Source organism: Neofelis nebulosa, chromosome 7 (assembly GCF_028018385.1).
Source record: "Neofelis nebulosa isolate mNeoNeb1 chromosome 7, mNeoNeb1.pri, whole genome shotgun sequence".
Lineage (NCBI taxonomy): Eukaryota > Metazoa > Chordata > Mammalia > Carnivora > Felidae > Neofelis > Neofelis nebulosa.
The window spans coordinates 18,660,616-18,672,977 of NC_080788.1; the positions used below are offsets into that span (position 1 = coordinate 18,660,616).

The window sequence follows — 12,362 nt, forward strand, 5'->3', positions numbered from 1 at the left end:
CCTTCCTCACCTCTGCGGGGCACCCCAACCAGCACCTGGCAGAGGCAGTGCTCCATATATGTCACTTGAATAAATGGATGAATTAGTCCACTGGGATGAATTAGTCCATCCCATTGCCTTCTCTTGACACTCCCTCCAGGACACCAGATGTCCTGCCAAAACACAGGGACAGATACCCTGATCTGCTAGGGAAAACAAACATTTTTAAACCCCATCTCACACACAAATGGTTATAACTCTTTCAAGACAACCATTTCCACAGAGAGCTCCTGGCTTGTGTCAGAAGGAAGCTTTGAAGGAATGGTAGAAAACAGGCCAGGAGAGGGAAGTAGAAGCTTCTCTGCTCCTCGTTTAAAAAGTGACATGAGGGGCGCCTGGGTGGCTCGGTCGGTTGAGCATCCGACTTCGGCTCAGGTCATGATCTCACGGTCCATGGGTTCGTGCCCCGCATCGGGCTCTGTGCTGACAGCTCAGAGCCTGGGGCCTGTTTCAGATTCTGTGTCTCCCTCTCTCTGTGACCCTCCCCCGTTCATGCTCTGTCTCTCTCTGTCTCAAAAATAAATAAACGTTAAAAAACAATTAAAAAAAAAAAAAGTGACATGAAAGCAGACTACTATGAACAACTAGGTCAACAAATGGACAAATTAGAATAAATGGAAAAAAAAGTAAAAACATATAACCTACCAATACTGAATCAGGAAGAAACAGAAAATCTGAACTGATCAATTATTAGTAAAGAGATTGAATCAGTAAAAATCTGCCAAAGAAGAAAAACCCAGGACCAGGTGGCTTCAGAGTGAATTTTACCAAACATTTAAAGAATTAACACCAATCCTTCTCAAATTTAAAAAAAAAAAAAGAAAAAAATCAAAGAGGAGGGAGCATTTCCAAACTTACTTTACAAGGCCAGCATTACCTGACCAAAGCCAGAAAAGGACACCATACGAACCAATATCCCTATGAATATAGGTGCAAAATTTCTCAATAAAATACTAAGAAACCAAATTTAGCAGCACATTTTGGGATCGCTCACCATGATCAAGTAGGATTTATTTCAGGGATGGAAGGTGGTTCAACATATGCAAATCAATCAGCGTGATACACCTTATTAACAAAATGAAGGATAAAAATCATATGATCATCTCAATAGATGGAGAAAAAACATTTGATAAAATTCAACATCCGTTCAAGATAAAAACTCTTAACAATTTAGGTGTAGAAGGAATGTACCTCAGCATAATAAGGGCATATGTAACAAGCCCACAGCTAACATTATGCCTAGTGATAAAAGGGTGAAAGCTTTTTTTCTAAGATCAGGAATAAAACAAGGGTGCCCACTCTTGCTACTCTTATTTAACGTAGTACTGGAAGCTCTAGCCAGAGCAATCAGGGAAGAAAAAAAATTAAATAAAAAGCATGAAATTGAAAGAAAAAAAAAGTAAAATTGTCTCTATTTGTAGATGACATGATTTTCTATACATAAAATCCTAAAGACTCCATCAAAAAAAAACTGTTAGATCTAATCAGTGAATTCAGTAAAGTTCCAAGATACAAAATTAACATATGGTAACATATTTATACACTAACAAGGAATTATATGAAAAGAAATAAAACTATCCCATTTACAATAACATTAAAAACAAAGAATAAATTCAACCAAGGAGGTGAAAGATCTCTACACTTAACACAAAACATTGATGAAAGAAACAGAAGATAAAAATAAATGGAAAGGTATCCTGTGTTCATGAATTGGAAGATTTAATACTGTTTACATTTCCATATTATTCAAAGCCGTCTAGAGATTCAATACTATCCCTATCAAGATTCCAATGGCAAATTTTACAGAAGCAGAAAAAAAAATCCTACAATTTATATGGAAGCACAAAAGACTTAATAGTCAAAGGAATCCTGAAAAAGAAGTATAAAGCAGGGGCATCACACTTCCCGATTTCAAGCTATATTATAAAACGACAGTAATTAAAATAGTATGGTAAACGCATGAAAACAGATACAGACCAACAGAACAGAAGCGAAAACCCAGAAATCCACCCCTGTATATACAGCCAAGTAATATTTGAGAAGAGCGCCAAGAATACTCAATGGTGAAAAGATAGTCTCCTTAATAAATGGTGCTGAGAAACCTGGATATTTACATGTAAAAGAATAAAGGTAGATCCCTATCTTGTTCCACTCACAAAAATTAACTCAAAACGGATTAAAGACTTGAATGTAAGAGCAGAATCCATAAAACTACTAGAAGAATACATAGGTGGTAAGCTCCTTGACACTGGTCATGGCACTGGTTTTCTGGATATGACATCAAGAGCATATGCAACAGAAGCAAAAATAAATAAGTGGGACTATATCAAACTAAAAAGCTTCTGCACAGCAAAAGAAAATAGATCAACAAAATGAAAAGACAACCTACAGAATGAGAAAAAATATTTGCAAGCCATATATCCAATAAGGAGTTAGTAGCCAAAATATGTAAAGAACTCACACAACTCAGTTGCAAAATATATTTAAGTACATATATATATATGACATATTATATATACACCCTTACATATTATAATATATATGCTATTATATATTACATGTCATATATATAATCATAATATATATATATATATATATATATATATATGACAATTAAAAATGGGCCAAGCACCTGAATAGACATTTTTCTAAATAAGGTATACAAGTGGCCAACAGGTACATGAAAAGGTCCTCAACATCGCTAATCATTGGAGAGATGCAAATCAAAACCACAATGAGATACCACTCCATATCTGTGAGAACAGCTATCATCAAAAAGATAAGAGACCATAAATAAGAGATGTAGAGAAAAAAGAATCTTTATCATTCTTCCTCAACCCCAGGCAGACTTCATTATTAACAGAGGCAGTTTAAAGAACTGTTGTTTCAGAGGAAGGACTGTGACCCTTCCTCGGCTGGGCAGTCCTGCTCGGAGTGACCCTGAGGCTTCTGCTGAGTCTCCACAGCCTTGTTGCCCCAGACTAAAACGGGAGCATCATTTGCCTGATGACGTAGTTTCCCTAGGTGCCCACAATGTTGGGCACTATTGTTCAATCAAAAGGACTGAAGACTACCTATCAAATCTGTTTCTTTAAAATATTAACACACTAAAAATGTAGTAAAATGTGTACAAAATGAGCTTCATGGTCTCTCTTATGCATACTTAATAAAGGCACTCTAAAGCACATTATGCAGACCAATCAGTGAGACTGTGCTGGTTTACCACTTCTGTTTTTCACCTGTTGGGATAACCTTGAACACAAGCCCTGGGCACGCCTCGCCCCCTAGACACGGACACCTCCACCTTCTCCAACACTGTTGTACCATCTCTTCATTCTGAATCACCACCCCCAAAATTAAAAAACAAAGAGAGGAATCAATTTTCCTTCACAGAAGAAATTATTTTATTCCATTTGAAAAAAGTAAAGGATACAGATAATTATTCTTTGCCTGGCAAAAGCCATTTTCCCATGGGACTCAGCTCTGCCTGGTGAAGTTAATGGTGACACATTAGAGAAACCTGTGGCCTCCAGGGGCACAGTGAGCACAGACATTTGGCTGGAAGAGCATTCACATGATCAAAACATTTCCTGGAGCAAAGACTCACAAGCTCATTTTATCGTGAAGACCACTGTGGTTTTGAAGAAAACATTTAACTTTGAAGATACTTTAAATTTACTAATTGAACCCAGGGCAAATCATTTTTCACATAGCTGAGAGGAGAAAAATTAGAAGCCCATCTCAAGTATTCTTCTGCTACACTTCCCTCCTCTTACACAATGAAATCTTCTCAACTTATCTCTAGGTCTGATGTGTCAAATGACATAAATCACACTCAAAGCTCCCTATCTGTGCAGTGGGTCTTCCTCCCTGGTGGCAGGCTTCTCCGAGGTTAAGCCACCAGCCACGTAAGCCCATTTCCACTCTTCCTTGGGACCGAGATGGATTCTGGCCACGCAGGCTCTGAACCCTCACCCCACACACCCCTGCTGCACCTGCAAGGCCTCAGAGGCTGACCCGGACCTCTCCAGAGCCTCCACATTGAGCACGACTGCCGCTGTGTAGAAGAGACAGGAAAACCTCAGGCTGATGGGTGCCTGACCCCTCTTTAATGGCCTCCACAGCAAGGGTCACCATGAGGCCCTCCATTAAGTGTTTGGTCTTTAACATCATAAACTGCACTATACAGAGAGCGTATTTACCCAAAGAAAAACACTGAGTCCCTTTCTAGTGCAATGGTTCTAGAATTCCTTAGAATCAAGGAAACTGCAGGAAGCATACCCGTCCTCCCTGCACTTCCTTTCCAGGTACACACAGGGGCTGCTGCTCTCAGCAACACTGGACTGGTGACTGTTCAGCCTTAGAAGCATCACACGTTCGGACCTCGGTGATAGGCACTCATTCTTCTCTCTGCACCTACTCAGCTCCAGACACTGGCAACAATTCCTTCTAAGAATGCTAACTTAAGGAATCTGGTTAGCCACTGCAGTGAGAATACACCCCAGGTGAAACTGAGCAACAGCCCCAAGTGTTCCAGCCAAGACGTGCTGGACACACCATGCAGCAGCTTAAAACAGGCCTGTGCGTCACTAAGTTAGTTCTGGAACTACAAAGAACAGAACTGCCATTTACTCAATATTAGAGCAATTTGGATTTAGGGCATTTTCAATTCTAGAAAGGACACCGCCTCAAAAAAGCTAACTGGTGGGGCAAATATGAAGTAGGGCCAGTTATAATGGTTATCTGTCAGACTCCAAAACAGGGTGATATTCAATGCTACTGGACAGCTCCTTTGCCAGGGAGACAAAGAACATCATTTGTCAGTTGGTCATCCCTTCACAGCAGGCAGGGGACACCGCACACAGCCAAGTGACCAAAGCTGACCCCAGAGGCTCCCACACTGAAGGTCCAAGGCTGCTCTTCAACTTCCGAACACATCCAACTTGGGGGCCCACACAGTGCCAGTCCACAACATACCTTCAAGAAGTGGCACCTGCCACGTGAAAATGTTTCTCTTGCTGTTAACTTCTGGATGTAGGAGGCTGAGGGTGCTGGTGTTTTGGCTCCCACAGCCTTGGGTTAGGCGAGCCTACTCCCCAAGGTGAGTGTTACTGAGAACACAATGGTGTTTTCTGAAACGTGTCCGTGTGTCACAGAAAAGGAAATGCGGCCCCCAAGGCTCTGGCCGATGGCAGGTGATGCATGTTAGGAGGTCAAATGCTGACACTGGCCGGATACTTTAGGAACAACGATGGCTAGTTCCCTGCCCGGGTGGTGTGACTGAACTGGCTGTCTGAAGAGGGGATGGTTGGCACTGGGACGGCTAATCTGGGGGCTTGCCCTGGAACTGCACTCACGGTCATCGAGCCGTTGGGGACAGCAGTTGTGTTCAAGCTGCTGGGGATCTCGCCAGTAGCCTGTATTTTAAAATAGACCAAATAAAACACTGGTAAAACAATTCCAATTAGAAGCATGATAAAAACAGCATTCCACCACTGAATCCCACAGTCTGCACCGTTTGTTGGTGTCTTCGGAGGTGCTGGAAGCAGCGGCTGACTGGAGGTCTCTCCACAGCAACTTTCATTTAAAAAGATTTCTGACTGCACGGCGCGCTCAATATTCTGGTCAATGCCCTTAAAGAAATCCGTCAGTGGGCTGGACAGGGCACTGGCGCCTACAGCTGCCCTGTCTGGGTCTGGCAGCTCCTCGAAGGTCACTCTAGTCTCTGAGGATGGGCTTGGGACCGGTCTGAGTTCTTTGTGGGTCTCTGTTAGGATCCCATGATTTTTCACTGGGATCTTAATAGATTTCAAAGCATATAAATCTTGTTCTCTGATGAAGTTGTTGACTTTCTTGATATCTGCGACCTAGGGAAGTCATGAAGACAAACATCATGAACTATGTAAACTCCTTAGAACTAATATCCAAAAAGTAGCTCTTTCCAAAAGAGGATCCAAGCCCACCCCCCCTTTAGGACCCTGATGAATATTGGAAAACTGCACCAGCACACATAATGAGTTTAGGCTGAATAACTGTTTTTTTCGCTTTAACTCAGCCTTATCACAGTTCCGAGCAGATTTACAAGTGTGAATAACGTATAATCGGTTTTTGGAAAAGCATTTTTTGTTTGTGTACAGTGTGACTGCAACAAAATGTTTTTAGGTGAAACCCAGTCATGGTACTAAAAATGCTATAGTAGCCCTTTCTACTTCTTCTAACTTCTGAGGCAACAATGCCCCCGTCTGGCTGACTTCCCTCCCACATCAGAAGCCAGTACAGTAGCTGATTACATTAGCGATCGCCAAACCAAACCTCAGCCAGCTTGACGCTCAGAACCGACTTTAACTGTAATTTTGTTTTAAGAGGTAAGTCCTCATGATTCTACCATGTTTTCATGCCCAGAAGTACTATATGGTATATAAACTTATTTTGTAAATAAAAGCAATCGAGAGTTAATTCACTTTGAGGGTTTCCTAACACTTATGATATTTAGTAACATGTAGGGAATCACACGGATCTAGCTGGAAAGTACGGACTGAAATCTCCTATTCAATATTAGGACTCCAGGAGAAGAGGCAACACTGTGGGTTTCACAAAGTAACAAAGAGCAAGATAGCTGGAAAGTACGGACTGAAATCTCCTATTCAATATTAGGACTCCAGGAGAAGAGGCAACACTGTGGGTTTCACAAAGTAACAAAGAGCAAGACAAATCTTAAGAGAGGGGTGGTGCAAAATTTAAGTCAAACCCTCCCTTAAGCTAATGTTTGGAACTTAATGAAAGTGTCAGAGATGGACTTTAAGGTTTTAACTCCTAAGTCCACTTTAACTAGAGTGTAACTACGGCCAACAGACCTTTAGACAGCACCTTTTTCAAATCAATCATCTCCATTATTTTACTCATTAAGCAATTGTTTTTATCATCTAGTTGAAATGGGGCCCTGGACATGTTTAATTTACCATGTCCTGAAACTAAAGCATAAGGTGCTTGAGACCTTTTTGTCTTTGCCCTTCATAAACTAAACACCAAAATTTATTTACTTTCAATAGGAAAACTGATTCCTTATTGGAGGCATTATATGTACAGTCTTCATGGCTTAATTAAGCCCACTTTTCTAAGAAGCCCACTGCATCCACTCAGATCTTTGTAGGGTAGGATTCATTTGCGGCCCATGTTCAATAAACCATACAGTATGCCTACTAGAAGCTGGTTAGAGAGTCAAATATAAATCTCAGTACAATTGAGAGACCACTATGTGTCCCTAGGAGGTCAGCCTGTGTATTTCCTCTGGGAAATACCACAATATCCTATACAATGTGTTTAGCCATTTGAACCTCGTTAGATAAACAACAAGACACTTTAAGGAAGAAAAGATTTTTAAAACAAATTGGTTAGACAGGCTTAGAGGAGGCCATAGAAAGTTATAACACAGTGTTATTAGCAAAATGAAATAAAAAGTTTCAATCTAGGAGAAAATGCAGCAATTCTATAAATACTTTCCTACTTACTTTGCCATGTTAATCACTCTGAATGCTAAAAACATAATTAAAGAGAGAAACAGGGTTATACAGATACACAGCGCACACAGGCTAGATCATGCAGTTCTAAAACAGAGAACGTCAAACTTGACCAATCCAATAGGCTGCAACCAGCAAGAAAGGGTCAGAAAAAGAGAAGTAGCCAAAAACAAAAAAACAAAAAAACAAAAAAACAAAAAAAAACAATCCTACCAAACAAATCTTGGATAAATTCTGCATGGCATCTTTGGCCCTGGCAGGTCTTAAACAAAATATGCTCAAAAGAAAAACTATATAAAAAAGGTTTCCGAAAATACTTGGAGGGACAGGGAGAGAAGTGCTCTGCAGAGAGAGAACTGGCCCAACACCTGAGATTCCTAACCCTCACTTTTTATGACCCCAAGGTTCAGAACTCAAAGTGCGTCACCTGCGTTCCATCTCGGGCCAGATGGGAAACCCCTTCACCAATACCACAGGCCTCTGGACACCACCCCAGGCGGGGGGGGGGGGGGGGTCAGGAAGGGGCAGCAAGGGCCCCCACCCTTCAGTGAGGTCCTCTGTTCCTCTAACTACACAGGAGCCACCTTCACCCGTGGGGTTTCTTACTTTGCAGCCATACTGAAGAGCGAGCTTGTTGAGGCTGTCCTCCTGGGCCAGTTCCCGCTGAAGCAGCACCACGTCCCCCGCTCCTGGCTGGTGAGGGTGGGGGGCACCCTTCTTCTGGCGCTCCTTGCCCCGGGGCCGCAGAGCCACGCGGTGGGACTCTTCCTCAGAGGAGTCCCCTGAGTCCCCACCACCGTTCTCAAACATGTAAACGTGGCTGGTCGGAGTCCTACAGACAATGGCTGGGCCTTGGAAGGTCTTGGTTAACACTTCCTTCTGCCTCATTTTCTTAACTGAAAACCAAACCCCAGGGTTAATTCCACACAAGGCACATCCATTCCTCTTGCGGCTACAGTACAGGTAAAGGACTTATTGCTAGAGAGATTACTCCCGTCTCCTTCCACTATAAATACTCGGCATATACCGTCAGTACAAAAAGGATGTGTTTTACGCTAGCTCAGATGGAGGGTGAGGGACAGGTAATTGCCTAATTGCACACTTTCTGCATAGAAAATGAAAAGAATCGCGGGGCACCTGGGTGGCTCAGTCGGTTAGGGGTCTGACTTCAGCTCAGGTCATGATCTTGAGGTCTGTGAGTTCGAGCCCCGTGTCGGGCTCTGTGCTGACAGCTCAGAGCCTGCAGCCTGCTTCCATTCTCTGTTTCCTTCTCGCTCTCTGCCCCTCCCCCGCTCATGCTGTTTCTCTCTCTCAAAAATAAAAAAAAGAATAAAATAAAAAAAGAATCCTTCTTTCCCTCTTATTCCTCATCCAGAGCCGTGTCTCCCCAAAACCCATACAGATAAAGAAACTTCCATTTGGGTGTCAGAGGAGTAGAGAAGCTACCAAGATCCGCCCCCCTCCCCCCCCCCCCCAACAAGCAGAGAGGTTCCCACCCTCCCTGTTCTGTGAATCTTAACTCGGAACTTTGGACAAAACAATTCTTGTTCATTACTTTACACATTCCAAAGTATCCTCACCAAGAAGGTCAAGACTTAGGGCTCTTGCTTATGAGATCTAGGAGAGCACAATACTCTCGATTTCAAGTGTTGAAAGCTTGAATTACACAGTATGCGGGGCAAGTTGGGGAGAAAATCCTTGTCGAGCTAAGAAATTCGTCCAGTTTCTCGCAGGTCCCTCTGCCTTCATTACATCCCACGTCTGGTTTTTATTTTCACCTCCTGCCAAGTGCCAAAGCCACACTACCCCCTCTCCCCTCCCCAAACTGTCCGAATGAGGTTCCAGACACGAAATCTCAAACACGGGGAATGACAGCCTCCGAAAGAGCTGGCATCAGAGCCCGGGGGAGGGGCCTTCGGGGACAGCCGGTGGCCCCCCCGCGGCCGTGCCGCCCACCCCCTCCAACGCGCACCCTACAGACCCACGGGCCCGGAGGAGGGAGGCGGCGGGCGCCTGAGGACCGGCCGGCCACCCCGTCAGAGCTCGGGGCCTGCGAGGGGCCCCGGCTGCTCCCAGGCCTCAGTTTCCCTCAGCGCTCCTTCCGTGCCAGGAGGGCGGTCCCCAAACCGGCGCTGACAAAAACAAAACGGGGCGCGGCCCGCTCCTAGGCTTAGATGGGCGGGACCCCAACATTCCCCAAAGACACGACCTCCGACCTCTGCCCTCCAACCCCGAACAACTTCCAGCCAGCCTCCGACGGTGGTGGTCACTGCCCCTCCAGAGGCAGGAAGCTGGCCCACCCGCGAGCCGACCAGCTGGGCGAAGCAGCCGCGCCACTGAGGGCCCGTGCTGTCCCCCACCCAGGACCGCAGCCCCTCCTGCAAACCCCGGTACCTCAGCGCCGGGGATCCGCCGAGACTCGCCGCCGCCGCCGCCGTACCTGCTGATTGGCTGAGAAAATCAGCAGGTCTCCAGGGGGCGGGGACGGCGAGACAGCCAATGAAATCAGCGCCGCGCAAGCTCTGGAATGAGCTGCGTTGAGCTAAGTCGGTACCGGAAGCTCAGCCCGGGGGCGGGGCCTGGGCGGGGCGGGGCTCCAGCTGTCCGACACGACTCTGGCCCCGCCCTCCTGCCTGCCACGGCGGCACCAGCTGGTCCTAGCTGCAGGTTTTGCTTCCGCTGTAGGCTGTAAGACCCCTTACCACCCTCTCCCGGTCCTCTGCTGACCCTCAGCTTCCTCACCTGTAGAAGAGGCCTGTGTGTCAATGTTGTTTAACGAGGGGGTGGATTCCCAGGAGAGCGGGTGTCCCCTGCTGAGGCCTCCCGCTGCGAAGCGGCTCCTCTGGGCTGGAAGGACCCGGGGTCTCCACATCTTGAGTCCTTACCACCACAGGAGGCGTTTGCCCCCGCCCGCTCAGGAAGACACAAAGTCCACCAAAGTAAAACACAGAACCTCGACAACACGGACCAAAACAACACCATTTACCCAATGTCAATGGTGAAGGACTCCTTAAGCCTAATAGTGATGGGTGAACACTCTCATGCACGAAAGCACAAAGGTTTAAAACTTCAACCCCCCAAAAGGAAACCAAAATTAAAAATCAGACCGTAACCAGGGGTAAATAATTGCAACATACACCACAGAAGATTAATATCCTTAACTGAGACAAACCTCATCGAATTAATGAGAAAGTCATGAAGAGCCCAGTAGATAAATGGGTGGGGACAATTCACCAAAGAATACAAATGATTAATAGGGAAGAAAAATGAAACCTCAGTAGCAATCAAATTAAACTACAAAGCAAAAGGATGAAAACAAAAATATCTCTCCCTTTTTAGGCTTTCCATCCTAGTCAAAATAAAAGTGAAATTCCTTATCTTGGGAGACAAAGCCCAGGATGATGTGAGGGCTTCAGTCCATTCTCTGCCATTTACTCATTCTTTTTAGCCCCTCTCCCTTTTTCTGCTGGATTTGAAACACCCAGATCTCCCACCCCTGGCCCTTCACAGGAATGTCCTTCTTTCAGCTGCTGGTATGGTTGGACTTTCTGACCCCCAGGCCTCAGATTAGTCACTTTCTCAGCAGAGCCCTCCCTGTTCCCCCATATACCAAGGCTCTCCCTCCATTTACTTGTTAATTGCCAGTTAATTTACTTGTTTAATTGCCAGAATCCTCCTGTCCCTAATTATCACCTGTTGCTCACCACAACCTGTGTCCAATTCAAAGCCTACACTCAGTAAAGACTGGTTCAACAGGAGAACCATTAAGTGACTTGACCTGGGCTACACAGGAGCTACACAGGAGGGCAGTGGCAGCAGCAAAATTCAAATCCTAATGTGTCTGACTCCAAAAGCCCAGCTGGCAGCCACAGCTGTACTCCTGGCCCAGAGGGCTTGGTCATGGCCCGGTGGATTTGGCAAGTCTAGGTATCAGAATCTAAGAGTGTGATTACCGGAGAGAGAAGTCAGAGCAGAATCTGCAAAGCTGAATTAACATAGCCACTCCCTGATCAGTTACACGTGTTTCTTTCCTTCAGCATGTCTAATAAAAAACAAATCCAAACCCCACTCCCAACCTCCCTCCCCCCCCAAATCCAGGTTCAAGAGAGATTTTATTTGAAAAGATTATTGCAAAGGGAGAAGGAGATTGTTGCAGGAGGGAGAACCCTCTGATTATAAGGTCTGTAAGCATCTCAGGAGTTAGGCAGAAAAGGGCTTTTCTTTTATAGAGAGAGATGAACAAGGCTAGAAGGAGCCAGGTGCAAGGAAGTAGAATAAAAGGGTGGCAGAATTGGGTATTAGACATGAAAACATTCTCCCCGAGGCCAGCCTATTCTCGAGAGGGATTGTATGCTGGCTCAGGCTGAATGTGGGCTAAAGTCCATTCGGGCACCTGGATGAAGGAGAGAGGCTTAATGGAATTTCAGTTAACAAGCATTTTGTTCTGATTGATCAGAGGGGACAAGGGGCTCAGCTAATCATTTATGAGGCAAAGAAACAGAATTTAAAGGGTCTGTGTCTCACCTTGTCACAGGTAAACAAGGATGGCATCCATGAATCTTAATTTAAGTCGTATGGGGAAAGAAGGGTTCTTTGCAATAAGCCGTTTTCCAAAACACAATGGGTGGGTGGGGATGGGGAGATCTTAACCTTCGCTGTTTTCCAGGAGCACACGGTGTGGTGAAGTCAAGCTTCTGTCTGTGGATCTATCTCCCCATCTCAAGCCCTGGAGCACAGTGGTGAGTAAAGCTCTGCAGCCTCTCATGGGGCTTACACTTCTAAAGATGAGCCACAACAAAGACATAC

General features: G+C 45.1%; 1 protein-coding gene across 6 annotated transcripts in view; it reads right to left on the reverse strand.

The window, feature by feature from the left end:
• The window catches only part of LYSMD4 (LysM domain containing 4), a 32,089-nt gene extending 22,053 nt beyond the window's left edge, over window positions 1-10,036 (reverse strand). For 2 of the 6 annotated variants that reach the window (XR_009263909.1, XR_009263910.1), the window contains exons 1-2: window positions 8,163-9,001; window positions 5,017-5,906 (exon numbers count right to left, since the gene is read on the reverse strand). Coding sequence is in view for 4 of the 6 variants with exons in the window: in XM_058736747.1 (XP_058592730.1) it covers window positions 5,295-5,906; window positions 8,163-8,444 (894 nt within the window). In the remaining 2 variants the exon portion in view is untranslated. The other 4 variants (XM_058736747.1, XM_058736745.1, XM_058736744.1 and 1 more) reach the window with 4 other exon arrangements.
• Window positions 10,037-12,362: the final 2,326 nt, after the last annotated feature.